Source organism: Pelodiscus sinensis, chromosome 8 (genome assembly GCF_049634645.1).
Source record: "Pelodiscus sinensis isolate JC-2024 chromosome 8, ASM4963464v1, whole genome shotgun sequence".
Classification (NCBI taxonomy): domain Eukaryota; kingdom Metazoa; phylum Chordata; order Testudines; family Trionychidae; genus Pelodiscus; species Pelodiscus sinensis.
The window spans coordinates 30466854-30491123 of NC_134718.1; the positions used below are offsets into that span (position 1 = coordinate 30466854).

Here is a 24270-nt window from a genome sequence, read left to right on the forward strand (position 1 = left end):
ATCATCAAGCAATTGGGACAGATCAGTCCCAGATGGGGGATAAAAGGGAGCTCCCAGTTCCATATGAGAGTTGAAAAATATGAACTCGTGCCAGTCGCTGCAGAAAAAAGATTGTAAAGAGGCTACAGAGTGAGCCCTGAGGCAAAGCCTATAAACTGAACTTGGGTTGTTTGTCCCTGGCTGGTGACTGGCTCTGCCAGCCGCCAGCATGATTGCAGGGTAGTTCCATTCAAGATATTATTTCAGAATAAAATGGGCTTGCATAGGAAGTGCTGTGTGTGACTTCTAACTGTTGAACATTACTCTGTCAGCAGACTCAAAAGAAAGAGCAAGCATGTGTGCTAGGCAGCTGTCTCTGCTGACAACACCACAGGCCAGGAATGGTCCAGCCTAGAAATGCATCAGTCACAGGTGAGTGAGATGCAGGCCAAGCAAGACAACAGTGAAGAGCTGGAGGTCTAGAAGTGGGTACCCTTGCTGGACCGTTAAGAGGAAATGAAGATCACTGCATTAGGGCAACTGTAAGAGGAACAGGGAAATGAAGAGAAGCCTAGAAGGGGCAGAAGACCACTGTGGTTTAAGTTGTACGTGGACTCCCAGTACAGGCCCACACCCAATCCCAAGGGCACACTGACTGCTGTTGAATCAGCTCTGTACATGTGGGACCCTATTCTGGGATGAGACCCCTGTAACAGAGGGATTTAATGGTTCATCAAAACATCCCGACCAATCCAAGGATGTAACAGCTTGGCCCCCTGAGGAAAAGGACATAACTGTCTTTCCAAAAGTCTATTGCAATATTTGTGGCAGTGCTGTGGAGAAACACTGAGCAGTCGTGAAGGGTAAGTGCAAGCTTCTTCAATAAGCTAGTTAATAGATGTGGGTAAGGGAACTGAATCTTCTAGCTTCTCAGTCGAAGTTACAAACCAATGGAGTGTAATACACTGGGAAGACAACACATCGTGTGAAAATCGAGATTTTATACAGTCTCCCATGACAGTTTCACAGAGCACCAAAATCCCTTTTTATCATTTGCACAAAGCCATTCCTATAGTGATTTTAATCTCACTGAGTGAATTACCAGTGAATAGTGCTTGTGAAGAATATAAGAGAGCTTTGGAAACTGATAAAGTTCTGTTTGCTCACAGAACAGGTAGAACAATCTTTCCCACAAACGTGCCTCAATCCTGACCTGAAGTGAGACATGAAAGGGCAGCATGTGAAACAGCATATATCAGCACCTACTGACAGCTCCCCACACAGGCATGGATTAGATCTTGGGGTTTATTCCTGCTCTGTGACTGAGTAGCAGCTCACAACACGCAGCCAGTGCTCTTCTCAATGTTTTAACTCTCCTCCCACTATAGAACCACTCAGTGCTTCCTTATTGCCTTCCTTGAGGATCTCTGTCATGGGTCCTAGTGTACTGATGTATTCACTGCCAGCCATTTCTTCCTCTCTGAATTGTGTCATGCTACCCATTGAGGATATGCACATCTCCTAGTCGCTATGTGGTAAACTAACTCTAGAGATGATGGAAACCAGCATAAATGGTGATGGCGTATGTGGGCAAGGCACAGCACCAACAGAAAAAGGGAAGGAATAGCAGGAAGAGTGCTGTGGGAAGATTACCAGCACCAGCTGGGCCAAGACCCAAAAGTCTAGAGAGAGAGGAAGAGAGGAAAGGAAGGAAGGCAGAAGTCTGGAGAGCTGAGAATGGATAGGAGGAGGAGATCAACTGAGTTTGATGTCCTTTGAAGGGTATGTGAGAGAAGAAAGAATCTAAAAAGGAGGTGGAAATGTGGGCTGGAAGACAAAGGCAAGAGAATGGTGAACAAAAGAAAAGGATAGTCCTGCCTCAGAACAGAGTAAAAGAAGGTGGGGGGAGGGGAAAGAAAGAACTGAGAATGTAAAAGGACAAACTATGGGAGAGAGTAAAAGAGAGAGGGAAACAGAAATGAATTGTTTGTAAAACAGAAAAGAGGCACCAGATAGTGGAACAGCAAGAGTAGTCATTGAGTTGATGAATAGAAAAGGGTATGGTGGAAGTGGATTATGGCTGAAAAATGGAAGAGAGGAGAAGAGAAAAAAAAGAGCAAGAAATCTCTCTCTCTCACACACACACACACACACACACACACACACCCACCATTAGGATGAATAAATTACATCGTAGCTAGGATTTTCAATAGCATCTATGATAATTGGGTGCACAGCTCTATTGACGTCAGCCCCTTGGGAATCCCTGCCTCAGTTTATAAAACATTGCTTTGTTTGATTTCCAAGGCAGAAATGGGAAAGGAAGGCTCTCCCACAGTGTAAGAGGAATTCAGAGTGTGTCCAAGCCAACAAAGCCTTTAGGAAGAACATTAGCATCCTTGTTTTTCCAAATATGAACCAGGAGTTAGGTCAGTTTTCATGTCCATTCAGTCCTAAGTGTCTCAGCCAAGAAACATTCCATTTGGGTTACTCTTTCCAGTACGAGGAACACCAACTCACTGAAAATGGGATTGAGACCACAGACTAATTTTGTACCCACAAACACCAGACAGTAAATGACTTTCATTCACAATCCACCTGTGTCAAGCCTTTAGCAGAGCTTCTACATTAAACCCAATGTTTTCTGAGCTATCCAGTCCGCCACCATTTGGCATTGCCAACTGTGTCAGAAAATCATCTTGCAGCAGTCAAGTTTTGCATTTCAGAAAACTCACATCAAGTAACTGCAAAATGATTGTTTCTCAGTAAAAATTCCAAATTACTTGGGTTTTGTGGTGGTTGATTTTTGTTGGGATTCATTATGCACCAACTGCTGGAAACAGGAATGTTTTGTATGAATTATTCAGATTGTCATAAGGCTAGTTGTACAAGAGATTGTTAATAGGCAAAACTGCAGTACTTATGCAGTACTAGCTTGAAAGCACAGGGAGGACACTGGAGAGATGAGATATACAGGTTTTCCAGATTCAGACTGGGAAGATTGTGCTCATTATTGTAATTGCCAATTAGCAAGACCGCAGGGGCAAATAGAGGACTTTCGACCTAACAGATCCTGATTACAAGATCTGAAACCAAGACTCAAAGCCAGGATCCTCCAAATTGAAGGTAGCAGCTTTACCAGGTGAATCAATGGGGAATATTAAATTTTGCAGGTTGATAGCATCTTCTACCTGAGCATTTCAAAGTGCATTACAGACAAAATATTTAGACAGAACTTCCTGCTAAGTAAGTAAATGAGTCTCTCTCATAGAACTGAGCATAGAACTTCCAGAACAGGGATTGTGTCTTTCTATTGTTTAGAAAATATGCAGCACACTGTGTGCAAGTGAAGGACAACACTAGAGTAGAATGCAGGAGACCTAATTCCCAATATACTCCTGCTATTGGCATACTGAACCAGCAGGCGTGGCACAACAGTTCTCCCCATTGGAGGTCACCCCTCTCATAGCACAATGCTTTGAGTACTGTGCATAAGGGAAGGGAAGGGAAGGGAAGGGAAGGGAAGGGAAGGGAAGGGAAGGGAAGGGAAGGGGCACTGAAATCTACCATTCAACATAAAATGGACTCTGCAATGAACAGACTGATCTAGCGCCCTCAGGTCTTCATAATATTGACCAAGATTTGGCTACGGTGACCTGACATGAAGTAGAGGAAGTGAGCTGAACCCTTCTGGAGGCAAAAGGGAGTTACTCACCTCGTGCAGTAATGAGTGTTCTTCGAGATGTGTCCCCCCATGGGTGCTCCACTCTAGGTGAAGGGTCGCCCTGAGCCGCAGATCGGAGCTTTGTATAGCAGTTTCCCCTGTTGAGCCACGCATGCCCAGGAGGGTGATGTCGGAAGCAAAGTGTGCGCAAGCGTTCCTTACTGCTCTTAATTCGAGAAGGTTAATGTGCAGGAGTGTCTCGTTTGGGGACCACCTGCCCTGAACTTCGTGGCTGTCCATATGTGCACCCCAGCTGAGGAGGGAAGCATCCGTGGTAATTTGGATAGTGGGTTCGGTTTGTTGGAATGGGACCCCCGCCAGAACATTCTTTGGCACGGTCCACCATCGTAGGGATGCAAGCACGTTTGGTGGGATAGTAATTCTCTTTCTTCGAGGGTGTCATGATGGGATGTAAACGGTCGCCATCCAGAGCTGGAAGCATCGAAAGTGTAGGTGAGCATGGTGGACTACGTAGGTGGTGGAAGCCATGTGTCCCATTAGTCGGAGGCATGTAAGTACTGTGGTAGTAGGTATTGTGAGCATCCCGGTTATAATTTCCTATATAGTTGCGAAACGTTGCCGAGGTAGGTATGCTCGGGCTGTAACGGAGTCCAGTCCTGCGCCAATGAACTCTCTATCTTGGACGGGGTGCAGTGTTGATTTCTCTTTGTTGATCAGAAGGCCTAGATGATTGAGGAGGGCCGCAGTCGTATGAATCATAGAGGTGGTTTCGGTGTATGAGGATCCCTTTAGAAGGCAGTCGTCCAGGTAGGGGAACATGATAACGTACTGCTATCTGAGGTACGCAGCTACAACTGCTAGTACCTTCGAGAACACCCTAGGAGCTGATGAGAGGCCAAAGGGAAGAACGTTGTATTGGAAGTGGTCTGGACCGAGCGCAAAGCGTAGGTAGCGTCTGTGGGAGGGGTGGATGGTTATATGGAAATAGGCATCTTGGAGGTCGAGGGCTGTGAACCAGTCCCCTTGATCTAGCGCAGGAAAGATTGTGGAGAGAGTGACCATCTTGAAATGCTGTTTCTTGAGAAATTTGTTCAGTTTGCGGAGATCCAATATAGGTCTCCAACCCCCTGTTCTTTTCTCAGTCAAGAAATAGTTCGAGTAAAACCCTCTCCCATGCAACTCTCGGGGTACCCTTTCTATAGCTCCGATGACAAGGAGCCGATTGATTTCTTGTTTTAGAAGGGTTTCGTGAGAGTGGTCCCTGAAAAGGGACGGGGCAGGGGGAAGGGTAGGGGGGAATAGAAATAAAAGGGATGGTATAGCCCACTCGAATTATCTCTAGGACCCAGTGGTCCGCTGTTATGGATTCCCACTGTGGGAGGAAAGCGCACAAGCGGTGGTTGAATAGATGGCCGGGCTGAGGTGGTGCTAGATCATGAGGGAGGTCTTGCAGGCCCTCGACCAAATGTTCAAATTTGCTGTTTAGATGGTTGGGTAGCCAGTGGGCAGGCTTGGTTGGGTCGCCTTCTGGGACCTCGCTGTCTTGGTCTGGTGTCTTCATAAGGCCTCTGTGGTCGATTGTATTGTCCATACCGGTATCGATTATATGAATTATATGGGGTGAGTTCAAGCCCCCCGCGGGGGGATTTTAATTAAGTCTATTTTTCCTATTTCTAGGTTTTTCTTTTTTGTTTTTTTGTTTTTTTTAAGAAAACAGGGAGAGACTAACTTGGATAGAACAGGGGAAGGTAACTATGCCTAAATAACTAAAAGGAAAGTAGTCAGATAGTCTGACAGGGAGCTCCTGGCTGCTCTGTCCACTGACGAGGGCGGTTAAAGAGGAACTGAAAGGGAGGGGGTTGAGCCATGCTCCTCAGGAGGCGGGAAGGGCTCGAGATGCCTCCTGGGCATGCGTGGCTCAACAGGGGAAACTGCTATACAAAGTTCTGATCTGTGGCTCAGAGTGACCCTTCATCTAGAGTGGAGCACCCATGGGGACACCACTCGAAGAAGAACATACAGCTCCTATTACACATACTTGATGGCAAGATGAAGAGGCCTTATGGTTCCCACTTCTGTCAAAGGAAAGAAAAGCCACAGGGCTGCAGAGCTTATCTGTAGCCCCACCTTCCCACTATGCTACTTTGAGCTGCTGAAGAAAGGGGGCACTGGTGACACACACACACACACACACACACACACACACACACTCCGCTCAACTCTGCACTGATTAGGCCTCAGTTGGAGTATTGTGTCTAGTTCTGGGCACCACATTTAAAGAAAGATGTGGAGAAACTGGAGAAGGTCCAGAGAAGAGCAATAAGAATGATTAAAGGTCTAGAGAACATGAGCGATGAGGGAAGACTGAAATAATTGGGCTTGTTTAGTTTGGAATGGAGAAGACTCAGAAGGGAAATGATATCAGTTTTCAGGTATCTAAAAGGGTGCCCCAAGGAGGAGGGAGAGAAATTGTTCTCCTTGGCCTCTGATGTTAGGACAAGAAAGCAATGGGCTTAAACAACAGCAAGAGAGGTTTAGGTTGGACATTAGGAAAAACTTCCTAACTGTCAGGGTGGTTAAAAACTCTAAAAATTGCCAAGGGAGGTTGTGGAATCTCTGAAGATATTTAAGAGCAGGTTATATAGACATCTATTAGGGATGGTCCTGCCATGAGGGCAGGGGACTGGACTCAATGACCTCTTGAGGTCTCTTCCAGTTCTAGTGTTCTATGATTCTAAGATCAGTGTACACTTCACTGAGGCATTTTCACCCTGCTTATGCATTTTATTCTGTGTGCATTGTGATATTCTGCTCCAAAAAATCATGCCCTGGCATGTCAGGGTGCCTCAAAAAGGGCTCCACTGTCTAGAAAACTGGGGAGAGGGGTACTGTACTTTGGACAAGGTCACTTCTGCCCACAACTGGTTGTTCAAGTGGCAGCTAAAAATCCCTGTTTTAGAGCAAAGTCAGTAATAGCATCATTAGGCTGGCCAACATGGTGAGCTAGTGGCCAGAGTGGACTTTGGTGCAATAATGAATTGCACTTGGGGGGGAGCGAGAGGAGGAAAAGCTCTCCAGAGAAAGCTCTCCATGCTGGTTGGCTGAAGTCAAAGGGAAATAGGGTTAATGGTCAGAACTATCCTATAATGGTATGAGTCCTTAACCAAAGTGAGGTTTTTCAAGGAGTGATCATTACGAAATTGGTTTCAGTGCCTGAACTTAAGATAGATGTTTCAATCCATGTATTATGAAGTAGATATACTGAAAATATAACAAAAACCATACGGCTTTACATCCTTCCTTCACCCACTGCACAGATGAGAGTCTACAACCCACGATCCCCAAGGTACAGCTGTAGTATGAGTGGGACCCATGGGAACAGACAAGGACTCTCTATATACCTTCTATAGCCCCTTCTCCCCCCCACCACAAAAACCACCAAACAACAACAGAAATAGCCAGCTATGGACAGTTAATGTAAAGAATTCATCCAAGTGTAGATGAATAGCTAACAAGAACAGTGATGAAAGGGTGTGGGGGAGATCATAGGACTAGAGAGTTGCATGTACACCGCCTTTAACCAAACCACACCCTTGCACATGGATGCTTCTATTATAAGTGGCATATTAAGTTCAGGAATACCTTTAGCCCATCAATTCTTGTTCTGAAGTGGCCTGCCACAGATCAGAAACTAGTTCTGCGACTGCTGGGAGGAGATGGGCGCTCACAATGGAAGTCACGTTTCAAATTGAGTTTTTTCCAGTGTTTCTCTTTTTCTTCCTGTCTCCAGCACAGAAATGCCAAAGGAGAAAGTGGGGAGAGAGACTTTGCAGGTGGCACGTGGTATCTCAGCCACGACTGCTTATCTGCGTCCCTGCCACCGCTCCACGGTAAATTGCTTGTTGATAAATGAGGCTATTTAGGAGCGAGTGATGCCAACATTACTGTTATTAATGATACCGACGTGGAGAGACATTTAAGAGCGGCCTGGTGTTCTATTGTCCTCTCACATGTGAGTAATGGGCCAGTTCAGTTACAGGACTTTAAAAACCATCTTGGGGTGTTTAGTAACAGAAACAAAATAAAACTGGGGGAAATGAATGAATTACACTGAACTGATGATTCACTAATGAACCGATAAATCCTTCCTCTTTTAGAGGGGGCTGGTCAAAATTCTGGTTGCTGGCTAACATCAAGTCTATGGCATTCCACCTTTCTAACAACTTCATATACAGGCTTTCCATCCACATCCCATAAGAAACCACAATTCCACTCAAATATAATGCATAAGAGCAGAACAAACACTAGCCCTCTCAAACTTGACAGACTGGCGAGTTCATCATCCCTCTTTCCTACAGCTATATCTAGAAAACCAACCAACCCACACAAAAGTCAAGACCTAACAGTTGGCCTGCACTAGAAACAAAAGCATTCCCACTGTATTAGGGCTCAATTAGCTGAAGCACTGGAAACTCACACAGGTCTCTTCCATCACATTGCATGAGATGCCAAATGTGGCCAGAAGAATGATAAGTGGGAAATGAAAGAGTTTTTGCTGGCTTTCTTAGAATAGAGCTTCTCAGGTGGAAATACAAGTATGCACCAGAAGTCTGCTTAGGAGTTAATGTATGCAGATCCAAAAAAGAATGTACTACTGCAAGCAAACATCTGGAAGTCCTTGTTACAGTTGGACCACTATTCCTAGTGAACAATGTATTTGGTGAACTTAGCCCTTCTTCCTGTTTGTGAATTATCTGCAAATAGATTTGGATTCTTATGAACATATACGTTATTCGAGTGTATTCAATGAGTGGTTTATTAGAAATGTATTTCAGGCTATGGAATTCTCTCTCATTATGACAATTGTTCTGAGTATTTGCAGTTCACATGGTCACCTAAAGTATGTAGGATTGTTTCTTCCTTTGGAATAAATGATGCTTAAATCCAGAAACAGCTTTCAAGATGGCATGCAATTCACATGTGAACACACATGCAAAAATAGTGAGTATTGACATTGCTTTTCTATGAATTTCCTTGAAACTATACGGTTATTTGTGTGAATGTCAATACAAAGAAAATAAGAGGAGCTTTGAAATACCAAAATGAAGTCGCATTGTTGTACAGGCAGTCCCCGACTTACGTGGATCCGACTTACGTCGGATCCCTAGATACGAACGGGGTGAGGCAACTCCCGCACATGCGCAGCAGCATTCCCGGGGCTCGCTCACCTGGGTCCTAGGATCCTCCTCCTCCTCCGGCCGGCTCCGACTGGGGTCCCGCAGAGCTGCCGGGCAGAGGAAAAGTGCCTCCCCCTGCCAGCAACAGGCTGCCCCCTCCCCTGAGCAACAGGCTGCCGAACAGACAAAAGCAGCCTCTCTGCCCCTCCTCCCCCTATACATGCCGGGCTCCCGGAGTGCAGCAGCGTCCCCGGGGCTCGCTCACCTGGGTCCTAGAATCCACCTCCTCCTGCTCTTCGGCCGGCTCCAACTGGCCTCTGCCTGCAGCAGCTGGCCACAGGGACAGGGATCCCGCAGAGCTGCCGGGCAGAGGAAAAGTGCCTCCCCACGCCCGCTGCCCCCCCCCCCCCCCCCGCGGCCTCGCATCCTGCACGCCTCCCCCTCCCCCCCGTGCCAGCAACAGGCTGCCGAACAGCAGACAAAAGCAGCCTCTCCGCCCCTCCTCCCCCTATACATGCTGGGCTCCCTGGGCAAACAAAGACTCCACCAAAACAAACAAAGTGCTGGCCTCATTGTGTTAGCAAAAAAAGGACCCTCCTCCTAGAACCCTGGGTGGTGTGTGGAAATAAAGCTATTAGCTCAAAGCATGGTGCAGAGCTGTTTGGTATTTGATGAGTTACTCCTTTAGTCCTGAGTTTGTCACAGGGACAGAAATAGATGTGAAATCTTCTGAACAGGGGAACAGACAGCAAAACAAACATTAGAGGGGAGTTAACCTTTCCCTATGCTATCCAAAACTAAAAAAAATGTTTGGCTAGAGTTTCCCCTACAATATGTACCAGTTCCGACTTACATACAAATTCAACTTAAGAACAAACCTACAGTCCCTATCTTGTACGTAACCCGGGCGGACTGCCTGTATTCAGAAGAGAATTCATGAACATCTCACAAAAGCATTAATCGAGGTCAGCTATACATATCTGATTGTCATATCTTGGTCTCTCGCCTCTGTGTCTAACCAACTCAACAAACATATTTATTGTGTGTTTTTCACTACCAGCTGCCCCCACAGAGAAATAGGAAAAGAAATCAGGAATGCGAACTATGAGAAACCTCAAAACATCAAGAGATTCTCCATGAAAGAAAACCAACAACCCTGCAGTAATAAATTCCCATGTAAAATAATGTATGTGCCAGATCCCTCCAGAGAGTTACACTAATCCCAGTCTCCCACGGTTAAGGTGCATCTACACTGCATCCGGAGCTCAAAATAAGCGACTCAGTATGAGCTACACAAATTGCGTTGCTTATTTCGAGGTAAGTTTGAAATAGCTTATTTCGAAACTTGGCGCTGTCTACACAGCACTTATTTAGAAATAAATTGCTATTCCAAAACATCCCTTATGCCTCGTGGAATGAGATTTACAGGGATGTTGGAATAGAGAGAGCCTGTTATATTTCAAAATAATGGGCATGCTTAAAAGATGTGGAATAGCTATTTCGGGATACTTCTGGTATCCCGAAATAGCTCCATAGCATAGACATAGCCTTAGAGTGTTGGTAGGTATCATAGTTATGGGGTGCAAGCATCAGGTTTGAAACACCCAACTCCATTGAAATTACAGATTTTAACCCCTTCAGGGCTGACTCAACCCTTCATCTCTCTGAAGCAGATGAACTGTAATAAGCTGCATAGAACCAGGTATGGGCTGAGGGTGATCATTACAAGACATGTTAAAAACCAAAATCCTGTCAGTTCTACCTGCATATTAATGAATCCCATTGCACCTTTTGTACCTTCCTCTGTGCCAGCTGCCTAACTGATTACTAGGCTTCACAGTAGCAGGTGAAGTCACTCCTGGATGGCTTGTAATGCATGGTAAGTAGATCTGGAAAAAATTATTATTCTGGAGCAAGTGAGTTTCATTTTTAGGACAGAGGTGAAATCATTTGTTTTTTTATTATATTCATTACTGTGGAGAAAGAGTTGTGCATGGACTGGTGCAGTTTCATGATATTATTGCAAGCTTGAGGTAGAGATACCTCAGAACGAAAAGGGTTAAGAAAACGAAAGAGAGTGGACAAAATCCTGTCCCTTAGACTCCAATCGGGCCAGAATGTAACCTAATGTTTATAGGAAGTATCCCCCATTGGTGGGGAAAGTTGAATGCTTCTTCAGGCACTGCAGAAGCTGCTGTAGGAAATACAGGAGACACTGACAATAGTGGCGCTCCTAGATTTCTAGTCCTAGCATTCTGAAGTAGGAAATCTGTGCTGTACATCAACAGTACATTAAAAATAACTGTCAGGGGGCGGACAGATGACTTGAAAAGTAGGACAGTGCCCAGTTCTTAGTGAGATTATGTGCAGAAGCTACTATATTTGCATTTTCTTCCTTATTCCTACTGGAGGATGGAGGTATTATCCAGTCAGGTGGTTCTCACAAAACAGCATGTCTAGGGGCATCTGATACTTCACATAGCCACATTCCTAGATGTTCATGGGGGTTATTACAAAATGAAGAGAAGAAGCTATTTAAATGTAGGGGAAATAGGGGGGCCTGGAGCAATGGGATTGTTTAGACCTTCCCTCTACTTGGTTCTCTCTTAGACCTGTTGAGGCAGAGAGGATGGAGTGAAGGTGTCATTACACTCCAGTGTTATTAGACTGTAAACAGTGCTGAGGCTTGATCTATACTATACACTAATGATGACAGAACTGCTTCACTCAGGGATGTGGATTTTCCACATCTCTGAACAACATAGTTCTACCAACCTAACTCCCAGTGTAGACCGTGCCATGTCAATGGGAGAGCTTCTCCCATCAACACAGCTACCTCCTCCCGAAAGGTGGAGTACCTACACAGATGGCAGGTGGTCATCTGTCAGCATAGATAGAATCTTCACTAAGTACTGCAGCTACAGTGCTATAAGCGTAGGCAAGCCCTAAATATAAAATAAACTAACAACATGGAAAAAGGTAAAGTTCTTCAGACCAATGTGTGCCCAATGGCCAAGGTGACCTACAAAAATCAGACTGCACAGGAAGCAAGTCATGCAGCTTCTACTGCATTCAGCTTTGCAGCTCCAATATGTGACTTTGACTCTATGCATGTCTCTCTCCTGTGTCCAACCCAGCCACAGCATAAAAACTTCCTCAAAATCTTTAAAAAAATGAAATCCCAGCTGCTAGATGTTTGAAGGAGGGAGAAAAAGTAATCACACTGGTTTCATAGGCTGTTCTAAAAGTGGAAATCTATGGAGAGGAAAATTATTCTATAAATCACTGTTTGGACTTTTTCCCCCCAATTTCTCAGAGTAAAGCTTTAAATGTTTATTGTTAAGAGAGAGTTGGGTATTGACCACTAAATTCAGCATACACTTGCCAACAGCTACTTGTAAACATCAGAGAGGAGAAAAGCACAAGACACAGCAGCCTGTATACGGATAGCTAGTGTGTTATGTATTTTTCCATCCAATTCAATATTAGCAGCTTCCGTAACACCACTGACTCGCATGTCAAAGCAGCTCACTCCCAACACTTCTTAAGTCTCCTATCTTGACATGCTCCTCAGGTAAGCCAGCATTTCAGGAACTCCAAAAGGCCAATTCCTTAACACACTACGAACACTGCACTACACACACATTGCCAACAAAGGTGAGACTCCGGGATTCAGGTCTATATAAATTCTCTATACTGAAAACTTGTGTATTTGCTGGAAATGGAAACCTTTCTATACTGTTTAGCCATTCTTGAAATGATGAGAAAAATCTAATAACTAGATTGGCAGTGTGCATATCCCTGTTTAATACTTCATCCTCTCTTATTCAGTACACATTCCTTATAGAGAAGCAACTGACTTCCTCCCAAGCTTCTTTCACAATTGCCTTTGCTGACTTCAAATGCATGAATACTGGCTGGAGTAGTTAATAGAAGTGGTCACTACAGGGAATATCAGCCAAATAGGTATCCTGGGATTTTTCTTAAGTAGTTATCAGAAGTTTTTAAAAGCCACAAAAATTGGAAAGATCATGTTGAGCTCAGAAGCTAAAAAGTCTGGTATAAAACCCTCTGGATTGTCTTGGATTCTGTCCTTGTTGCCTGACTCAGCCAGATTCCCAACTTCTGCTCTGATCACTAGATCTGTGTGACCTTACCCCCATCACAACAGATAATACCAGATCACCATGGCAGTTTTCATATGTGGGTCTGAAAGTGGTTCACTGAATGAGGCAGCCAAAAGAAATGTTTCATTGAAACATAACTTTAACAGCTGTGGGGAATCCACCACAATCAGATCTAGCTGGCAAGCAGTAGTCAACATCAGGGTTACCTACTTCAAGATTAACTGCTGTCAGACAGCAGGCACAGACTGTACTCCCTTCCTTAGCATTGGCTAACTATACACTTCATGGGGAAGGAACTGCCACTCGTGCATCTGTTTTTAGCCGCCAGCGTACGACTCTCTGGGTGGAATATCAGCAGCAGCATCTTCAGTGACAAAGGACAACTCCTCCCCACCCCCATAGTTAGAAAGTTTTTCCTAATATCAAATCTATATCTCCCTTGAGACAGATTAAGCCCAATATATTTTGCCCTATCTTCAGGGCCACAGAGAACAATTAATCAGAGTCAAGTCCCCTTCTTAGTCTTCTTCAGGAGTTTTATTGCTGGAGGGCAGGAAGTACTGGCAGAAGAATGGCATAGCAAATTAATGTACTAACCTTTCACCTCTAGAGTTCTGAGCTAACAATTGAGACTTAGAATCACACATTAAATAAACATGGCAGGCTCAGACGATCCATAGTCCCTATTGGGCTTCTGTTTACGTTACTACTTCATGGCAGGTTGAAGCACATTGGCCTCACTCAATGTAAAGGAAGTTTGCCCAATGCCTTACTGTATAGTACCTCATTCTAGCCAGTCATCACACGCTTTTCATCAACATGAAACATACCCCTTTCCCTCCAACCCATTAAAAGATAGTAGTTTTAGTATGAGGTAGTGAAGATAGGGAACACTGCAAAAAGGTGAATGGTTGAAGCTTCTTGATTCTGGTCCTTATCTTTGTGAGGCTGAAGAGAGTACTGTTGCCTAGACACCTCTGAAATTCTCTCAGATTTGGTGTGAAGCCCAAGATTATCACCCTTATTACTGATGAGTCATCAGAAGCCCTATTAACCAGAAGTGAATGAGAAAGAAATAAAGAAAGGATTTTCTTAGCAGAAAGAACTGCAAGAGATTCATAACTTTCTTAATGCTTCTACAAATAAAACCGATACCCTCACTGCATCTATTTTGCAATCAACCTTACTCTTTCCATCTTCAGTAGGAAAATGCTCCCATTCTCCTCTTTCTTTAGAGCAGTGGTCACCAACCAGTGGATGGGGATCTACCGGTACATCTCAAAGCCTCTAACAGGTGATTCTGACTGGTTTGGCTGGGAAGCTATCAATCACTGGCACTTCACTTGCCCCTCCAACCACTGTCATGCTGCTCCTGCTCTCTGCCTTGGAGCTGCCACCCGGAGAAGCTCCTGCTTATTGTGCAGGGTGTGGGAGGGAGAAGTGTGGGGGGAGAGAACTGATGTCAGCGTGTCCCTCCTCCTTACACTCCTGTACCCTGTCTCCACACAGAGATGGGGATGGAGGGAGCTTGGCAATACAAATCTCTGTCACACACACACACACACACACACACTGTATCTCTGTCATACTCACAAACACACAGGGTATGTCTACACTACCCTTCTAGTTCGAACTAAGAGGGTAATGTATGCATACCGCACTTGCTAATGAAGCCCGGGATTTGAATTTCCCGGGCTTCATTAGCATAAGCGGGGAGCCGCCATTTTTAAATCCCCGCTGCTTCGAACCCCGTGCAGCGCGGCTACACGGGGCTCGAACTAGGTAGTTCGGACTAGGGTGCCTATTCCGAACTACCGATACACCTCGTTTCACGAGGAGTAATGGTAGTTCGGATTAGGAACCTAGTCCGAACTACCTAGTTCGAACCCCGTGTAGCCGCGCTGCACGGGGTTCGAAGCAGCGGGGATTTAAAAATGGCGGCTCCCCGCTTATGCTAATGAAGCCCGGGAAATTCAAATCCCGGGCTTCATTAGCAAGTGCGGTATGCATACATTACCCCGCTAGTTCGAACTAGCAGGGTAGTGTAGACATACCCACACTGTCCTTCACTTATCTCCCAACCCAACATACACACGGGGGGTGGTTGTTACTTCTTTTACTGCCTGCAAAGTGTGTTATTTTTGGTTTTGGACTGGTCTGTGCATTTCATAATTTTCATTTTTCTCTTGCGCTTAAATTTAATTCTTTGAGTACTGAATTCTAAAATGCCTAACCTGTCATGTCTGGAGTAATTATCCCTGTGGTAATTGCTGCTCCTGTAAGTGGCTGGCATATCCCTGCAGCCCCTGAGAAAGGCAGATCAGGAAGTCTCCACATGGTGTCCTTGCCTACAGACACCACTCCTGAAGCTCCCTGTGGCGGGGTCCTCCCCGCCCCTTTCCCTTCTCCCCGTGATTAAAGCGCTAGCCACCGGCCCGGAGGCCTAGTCTAGTAGCCACAACAGGCCCAGAGGCCTAGTCCAACACTTGCAGCAGGCCCTGAAGCCTAGTCCAGCCTCCGCAACAGGCCCTGAGGCCTAGTCCACACCCTGAGGAGTTGGGGTAGGGGGGTCCGGGCCCTCCCTCTGCACCGGACCCCAATCCAGGGTCCTAATGGTGGAGGGTGGTTCCCACCACTGGTTCAGCGGGGGGGGGGTCCTCCCCGAAACACGCCGAGCCCATGGGGGGAGGCTTTCCCTGCCCCTTGCCCTGGGTTGCTTCCTACCCCAGCCTTGGGGCCGACGAAGGTCCCACATGGCGAAGCTGGATTGGCGGCGGCGGCAGCAGCAGCTGGTCCCATCTCTGGGGCAGCAGCGCAGGGGGTGTCTCCTGGAGCGGGGCGGGCGGCCCCCCGGCGTCGGCGTTGGGGGTGTGCTCGCCCCGGAGATGGTAGTAGCAATAGCGGCCGTCCCTCCGGCTCTGAATCTGGCGGCCGGTCCGGCGGCGGGCCTGCAGCTTGGGCCAGAGCTCCTTCCTCCCCGGCGGTCTGCCCCAACTGAGCAGCCCGGCAGTCTTTTATAGTGAGGCTGCACCTCCAGCATGCCCAGTAGGGCTGTGGGGGAGGGGCGTGCTCTACCCAATAAGCGGGCTCCTCTCCCTCCTGCTCAGTGCGGGGCAGGTTAGCCCCGTCACACTCCCATTGATCAATTCTAGGGAACCGTAGTCAGTAGAAGCTGTGTGCTCAGTGCCTGTGGATGAGGGGCAGCACACAACGCCATGGAGCCATTGCTGCACGTGCCAGCTGCTTTCAGTAGTGGTGCAGGGCCAGGACAGGAGTAATTCTCTGCTGCTCCACCACCCTGAAGCAGTCTCAGTTAAGTAGTGCCCAGCCAGAACCTGCTTCTTGAACCCCTGTCCTAGCCCTGAACCTCCTCCAACACCCAAGCTCCTGCCCCAGATGTGAGTCCCCCTGCACCCAAACTCCTTCCCAGAGCTTGCACTCAAACCCCTCCTGGACCCCATTCCCCCACTCTGGGCTAAGCCTGGAGCCCCTCCCATACTCCAAACTCTTTGGCTCAAGACCAGAGCCTACACCCCAATCCCTACGCCAGTCTGGTGACAGTGAGGGAGGTTGGGGAGGAAGGGGGATGGAGTGAGCAGGGTGAGGCCTCAGAGAAGGGGTGGAGCAGGGGCAGGGCCTCAAAGAAGGGGTAGGAAGGATGCAGGGAAAGAGCATTTGGGTTTGAGGTAAATCTTATATTGCACTTAAATTGAAAAAGTGATCTTGTGGTAAAAAGGTTGGAGACCACTGCTTTAGAGAGAAAGTAGTCACAAAAGCATTTGGGAAAGAAAAAATAGCTTTCTGATTAAAATACAATTAGGAGTCTGGCAGGCTACTCAGCCCGACTGACACAAATGCAACACGGTATGACCCTTGCAAGAGAAACCCCATTCATCATCTTATTGACCACACAAAGACAAATGTATGGAAATGACTAGTTCTTGCAGCAGCACCTGTGTGGCTTGGAAGTTCTGAGGACAAATCAAAAGGGAGAAATTGACACTAGCACGGATTAGAGTCCAGTATAGTGTAAAGTGGTTTACAAACTTTCCCCAAGCAGTTATGACTACATACATTTCAGAACTGCTCTGCCTCAGCCCTGCCAATTCAATTCAGAAAGCCACACAGCTCTCCTCCAATGTTTAAAACCTCAGCCTTTTATTATGAGGAGCCAGGGCTCCAGAGGTGAAAGGTGAGCGGATCAAAACCTTGCACAAATTGGCTTCTCCTACATTAAGACAGATTTTTTTGCATTACAGTAATAATTTTTCCAGTGCACAAATATACCCCATTATTTCCTCTCCCTTGGATGGCAACCCCCACGGCAGCGTTCTATTTCACATGCATATAAACACCTCTTGGAGTCTTCCTTCAACCGCCTGGTAACAGCAACAGGAACACATCTCAGAAATGACTGATGAATCAGTACATTGTTTTCAAGCAACTTGCATGCCTAACCGGCATGCAGGATGACAGACCTTGGGAACCAGAGCATTAATACTGGAGATTTATAGTCAAATCTGTCACGGATGGGGAAGTTTTTCCAAAGAACTACTCTGCCTGAAGGTCGCTTTTCCTGGGTACTAAGTGCAAAGCAACTTTCTCATCCACCACTCCCCCAAGCGAAGAGTGGCAGCACGCTGGAGGAAAGGCAGGGGCGTGCTGTGCTGCCAGCTCTACCTTCTGTTGGTGTAAGTTCTCACAAAAACTCTGTGTTTTCAGGGATGAGACACTGATTTCCAGAGGGCATTTGATGCATCAAACAGGATGCTCCTGCATGATGCTATTTACAGAAGACTGTTTTAACCCCTTGGGTGCTTGTAGTGAATTATTTGCCACTTCCGTAATCTCAGTATTTTTGCCTTTGTGACTGGTACTGAGAGAGATTCCCAAAACCAAGAGATGCAGTAAAACGTAGGTGAATCTTGGAAATCTTCTCACAGTGCACATCATCTTAACGAACTCACCATGAAGGGAAACCAAAAGCATGGCTACACTGCTGCACAGTTCACACTATGGGGGCAGGCACAGCAGTGTATACAGGCTGTCCTGGCTATAAGTCCAAGGTATGTTTCAAAAAACTTGAACTTATAGTGAAACAACTTGAAGCGGGGAATTTTCTCCCCATGGCTGACTTCATTTGCACAGATTGGGGGGGTGGGTTGTGTGACTTAAGAGCAGAGAATGGAAGGACTTCTAATCCTACGAGTGTCAATTACTTTAGTGCAGAATGGATGTATACTGGAGCAACTTATAGTGGGGACGCCCTGTACCAACATGCTGTCCTGTAACTTCCCCACACGGACACTTTGGACAAGAACAAAAAGGTTCCTACTCCACATTAGCTTCCTTCAAAACAGGACAACATTAATGCAAAGTCAGACCCTGTGAGTTTTCTTCTAAAAGAATCAAGTATTGGATTCTGCCAGAATACATCCCAGTCTTGATGGGCCCTTGATTTGCTCTAGTAAGGCAAATACTCTGCTTCTAAATGATGCACACATCCAACTCAAGTTTGACTCAAGCTAATCTCCAGTTGACATGCTTACATACTTGTGTTCAAGACTAAGGGAGACCTGCTGATTTTATTTTGGAAAGGGAACAGCCTATGAAATATGAGCTTGGACCAACAAGCCCAGCAGTCAGGAACATATCTCCATAGTTCTAGGCTGTTCTCTGAGCTTCCTAATCATCTCCACAACCATATCCAGACAAGGGGAAACAGTGTGTTTTAAAGTAGGTTAGTCAACACATTTCAACTAACGTTTCACACACAGGTGTAGACAGAACTGAATACCTTTAAAAACATGTTCTCTGGCTGGGATCAACCGTAGAGGGAAATGTTAATTTTCATGTGGGTTTAGTGTGTTACATTCAACCTCTAAATGTCTAAATGGCTTGGAACCTGCCTTGGATACAGACAGTATCATATAATTATGTTGAACAATAGAGCAATTAGCCGCCTGATTTCAGAGGCTGGCTTAGGGCAGCAGAGCAGAAAGTGACATGTGTGCTGCCTAAGGGTCAGTCTGCTGCTGCTCTCGTCTCCCTCTGAGGAGGGTTTTAGGTCACTGGGAGGCAGATGGCTGGTGAGTAGGTCAAGAAGGCAAAGGTGTCTGCGGGACTTACAAGGAGTGTGATGGTTGGGGGCAGGTGACAGAATGCTTCTTGGAATCAGCAACCTACAGCACATTCCAAAGTTAAGTCCATGGGGAATACTATCAAGGATCAAGATTCCTGGTCACAGCACTCCAGCAAGGCCACCAGGGCAGAAGGGGCTAAGATTACAAAAAGAAACTCACTTTCGACAGAGAATTTTCCATGAGGCCATTAGAACTCATTCCCTATTTTGGTCCAAAACAGGCTGAATTTGATGATATGCAGGGTACAGGCACCCAAAAAAAAATCCATTTATTTTCTGGCTTTGGGGGAGGTACAAGTATAGGGGCATCAGAGAAATTCAGACAACTCAATGTACAGCTCATCTAACTTTCTTAAATAAAATTTCAAAACGCAATGGCAATGCAAGCATTGCTCACCTCTCTGCCCCAGGATAGCTATCTTCAAACAAAGGAGTGTACAGGCAGTCCCCGGGTTACGTACAAGATAGGGACTATAGGTTTGTTCTTAAGTTGAATTTGTAAGTAAGTCGGACCTGGCTCCAGATTCAGCCACTGCTGCTGAAACTGACCAGGGGCTGACCACAGGAAGCTGGAGGCAGAATTGCTCTGCCCCCAGCTTCCTGGAATCAGCCACTGATCAGTTTCAACAGCGGCTGAATCTCGAGCCTGGGACAGAACAGCTGGGCTGCCAGGTAGGTCCCTGCAGGACCAACCCGGCAGCACCCCAGCTGCTCTGCTCCAGGGTCCACAACAAAAGCCTGGTCTGCTGGGGGGGGGGGGGGGGAGCGCACTAGCTGCGCCGCCCCCCCCCCCCCCCAGCAGACCAGGGACACGAGGAGCAAAGCCGCAGCAGCAGCGGGGTGCCGCGCCTCCCCGGCTTTGCTCTGGCAAAGCCTCAGAGGCGCGGGACCCCTCCGCCTCCCCGGCTTTGCTCCAGGTGTCCCTGGTCTGCTGGAGACGGTCCCCAGCAGACCAGGGGCACCCGGAGCAGCTTTTCTCGCCCCGGAGGTCGAGGTGGTGGGACCGCTGTGCTTTGGGCGGTCCCGCTGCCTGCGAGCTCCGGGGCGAGAAAGCCCCGTTCATAAGTGCGGATCCGACATAAGTCGGATCTGTGTAACTTGGGGACTGCCTGTACTGAGAAGCAGTAAGGTGGCTTAGTTAGAATGAGGTAAATAAACTATAAATAATTTATTCAATGAATTTTGATGTGTCTCTGTTGGCAAGCTGTCTGCAAACAGACTGCAACGGTCCCAAACATGTGGTCAGAACTATTTGTCAAAAAATCTCTGAATAATTCTTGGCTTATATCTCTTTTGGAGCTGTTGGTTTCAAAATCTGAGTCATTTTATTGGACACACAACTCATATGGCATGGTCCTGTTTCCGACATGGATGAATTGGAGACTGATTTCCTGTGCAATAGTTATGATTATCCATTTGAAATATTCTGTAGCATCAGTGGGCTAGCCCTGCCAATATACCCTGCAGAAAACAAACACAAATAAGGTACAGACACTGGCTAAGCTCATTCCTAAAAATTCCAAAGAACATTTGTGGACGTGTGTCTGAATCCACAGAATCTGTGCCTACTTAACAGTCGGTGCTTCAGTGTGCCAGATCTCATGGTTTCAGCACCTCCAAGACTAAGCTTCTGAGATACAGCACTCTGTTTCTCCCCAGGAGTTTTACCTAGCAAGTCCAACTGAGATAGACTCCTGCTCAGTCTTTTAGCCTCTTCAGGGATCAATGCACCTCAAAAAGTATTTGCAGAAACTCCATGTGGCCTTTTTAGAACAGAGTAGTGTTTAAAGTCAATTAGAGTTCATTGTCAGCAAGTCCTTAGGCTATCATAGAGAAGCAAAAGTTAAGATGTAGCTCTGCCATAAACTATATGGAGTCCCTCGAACCATGCTGCTCTAGGGACCTCTTGGTTTCCTGTCTCTGTCCCTTTGTTTTAGGGTGGCTTTACTCTGGGAACTTACCTTAGCATAGCTATGACTCACGGGGGTGAAAAAGCCTCATCCCTGAAATATATAGCTCTCAATCTAACCCTCAGCTATGCCACTGCTGTGTAGACATGGCCTGTGTTTGTGTGTGCACTACCCCGGTAAGCTGGGAGCCGTCTCACATTAATAGGTGTCAGTTATTCAGTAGTTGGGATTTCCATTGACTTTCTGTAGGGTCCTGGCCTGCCCTTAACAATCCAGTCATAAATAGCCCAAGACAATTATATAACAAAGCAGGAGACATGAGGTGCTCTTTATACTCAGTGTGCACAGTAACACCAAGAAATGAGGCAAACTTGGGATGCATATTAGAATCATAAAAATACTGCCAAAATGTCCATATCATGGGTTGCCCTGCTCTTGTGAGACAATAAAAACCAGGGCATATGGCTTTACAATATAGATACCATTGTAAGAAATTACAAGGAGAAAATTAATCCATGCAAAAGCCTCTACTAACCTAACATGTTCAGCTGCAGCAAGCTCTTTTGTCATCTCCTGTGCTGCACATTTTCCAAATCAGCTTCTCTGACTTGTCACAGGAAACTAATCTGAGCAGAGGTGGGGAGGGCAACACAAAATATGTAGTGCAGGACTTCAAAATATTCCTCCAGAGGTCCAAGCAAGAAAAAGAAAAAAAATCACCTTGCCAAAATTCCCCATCAGGGCCATTTCCACCTCCCCTCCCTCCCCCATGCTTTTTTGCTGAGAACTCTTCCAATTCTTTTCCCATCTCATATGGTCCTATTGCAGTCATGGGTTATTGTTGTTGGGTTTTTGGGGGTGGGGGAAAAAGGGAGGAGAGAGTTTTCCTTGTACTTTTTGTAAAAAACTGACTTTGGAGCTCTATAATCTCACTGAAATCCAACATCTTGCTTGTCCTCATCCCCCTTTGCACTCATTTTGTTTCATCAAGTGCTGTTGATTCACAGCTGGCCAGCTCTCTCTCAAATGCAGCCATATAAGTCCTTTTTACAGCTTCCTGCCCCCTTCTCTCAGCCTTTCTTGCTTCACCTGATCATCTGCTAAATCACCATTTCTTTTCAGATTGAGCCAGGCAACTCCTGCAGTCTGGAGTAGTTCAGTAAAGATGCTCCTGCTCCTTCCCAAACTTGCCACTCCAGAGCAACACAGAAATGTATGCATGCACACACAGTTCACACATGGGCACAGAATTGTCTTCACAGAATGAATGACTGCAGAAAGCAGGCAAGTGATAAATGAAAGCATGGCAGAGATTAAGGAAAGTCAGATTCTCATTCTCAGATGCTGGGCATGTGGTCTGCTCCTTGACTGAGTTACAGATGAGTTAATTAGCTGTGACATTCATTAGTAGCAACTCCTAATTAGTGAGAATTAATGTTGGTTTTGATAGCAATGTTGGCTAAAACTCACACAGGGAAAGGCATTATTGACCTTGTCATTCCACGGAACAGCTAGTTAAGTAGCAACACTGGTTTGACTGGGATGCACACATGCCATCAGCCCTTGCCTGGACACCAGCTGCAAGCCACAGCACAATCCCTTTTCCCTATATCCAGTCTCTGCTCTAACATTTGCTACAGCGCTGATGCTGCAGCCACTGCGGTTCTATCCACATTTCTGTCAATGCACCATGGATGAGAGCGGAGGCGATTCAGCCAGAGCGATGGCTATACCACCGGTGACTGAAAATTTGCAGCCAGCATCCCATTCAGGTCACCACAGTTATATGATGCCCTGAACCCTCAATCCCACCAGCATTGCTGTTCTAAAATGATCAACCAGCTGTAATGGTGGTGAGCAAGAAGGGCTCTCCCTGACATTTCAGCCAGCCGAGAGCACATTTACCGTGAGTTCCTTTTATTAGGCCCAGAAATTCTAGCATTGCTGTGCTTTTAGCACTGGAACTCTGTCACAGCCAGCATCTCCATTTCTCTGAGGAACAAATGCAGGAGCAATAGAGCCACGAAATAAAGAGAGGAAAGAAAAACAAGTGTCAACTGAGCCCAGTCACATCATCTGCAGTGGGCTCAGAATCCAGCCTAGGATAACTAAGGATGTAACCAATACATTGAAACAAAGAAAATATTTGCCACCACATTTACAAAAATATGAAAGCGTAACTCACACATTAATAATAATAAAGATGTCAAGCTGTCAGATAAGAAATTAATCTCATTCAGAGCACAATTAAAGAGGTGATTATCCTGCCACCTGGGCCACGTTTGCGTTTACAACACAGCAGGTTTAATAGATAAAAGGGATGAGAACAGGATTGGAGAAGCCCACTGCACAGCCCAGCCCAGCCCTTTATAGCCGTCACTTATAATCATAACTGCTGCTCTCCACCTTGTTTAGAAAAATATTTATTTTATTTTTTCCAATAATTCCCGCACAGAATCGCACTAATAAAACTGTTCGGGGCGAGCATTTAATTACACTGTTAAAATTATACTCAGAGAATGGCTTAAGGAAAGTGTCCCTGAATAGATGCCCGCTTTAGACAGCAAGGAACACAAGCTGACCCTCTGTTAACATGGAGAATTCCATCTAGTGACAGTGGGGACCTCTGCTCAGAATGAAGGCCATTTATGACTCTGCTTGGTCAGCAAAAAGAAGCACTTGTGCCATTATTAATTCACTTTGTGCCTCTATTTGCCAGAAGCTGGGAAAGGGTAATAGGGGATGGATCACTTGTTGACCCAGGAAACTACTGACCAGTCAGTTCAACTTTTGTGCCGGCGAAGATAATGGAGCAAGTAATTAAGGAATTAATCTGCAAACATGTGGAAGAAAATAAGGTGATAGGTAACAGCCAGCATGGATTTGTAAAGAAGAAAGCATGTCAAACCAATCTGATAGCTTTCTTTGAAAGGATAACAAGTATTGTCAATAACAGAGAAGCGGTGGACGTGGTATACCTAGACTTTAGTAAGGCATTTGATATGGTCTCACATGATCTTCTTATCAATAAACTAGGCAAATACAACTTAGATGGAGCTACTACAAGAAGCGGCATTCTCAGAGAGTAGTTATTAATGGTTCACAATCATGCTGAAAGGGCATAACAAGTGGGGTTCCGTAGGGGTCTGTTTTGGGACCGATTCTGTTCAATATCTTTATCAGTGATTTAGATATTGGCATAGAAAGCGCGCGTATTAAGTTTGCAGATGATACCAAGCTAGAAGGGGCT

The 24270-nt window shown here is 46.0% G+C and overlaps 1 protein-coding gene across 5 annotated transcripts in view; it reads right to left on the reverse strand.

The window, feature by feature from the left end:
- The window catches only part of CDH23 (cadherin related 23), a 576749-nt gene that overhangs the window by 464479 nt on the left and 88000 nt on the right, over window positions 1-24270 (reverse strand). Inside the window, exon 1 of one of the 5 annotated variants that reach the window (XM_075934952.1) lies at window positions 15693-15953. The exons of 3 other annotated variants lie outside the window; for them this stretch is intronic. In XM_075934952.1, coding sequence (XP_075791067.1) covers window positions 15693-15723 — 31 coding nt within the window. In that variant the 5' untranslated portion in view covers window positions 15724-15953. Of the gene's footprint in view, window positions 1-15692; window positions 15954-24270 lie in introns of those variants that run through there. One more of the 5 variants, XM_075934953.1, reaches the window with a different exon arrangement.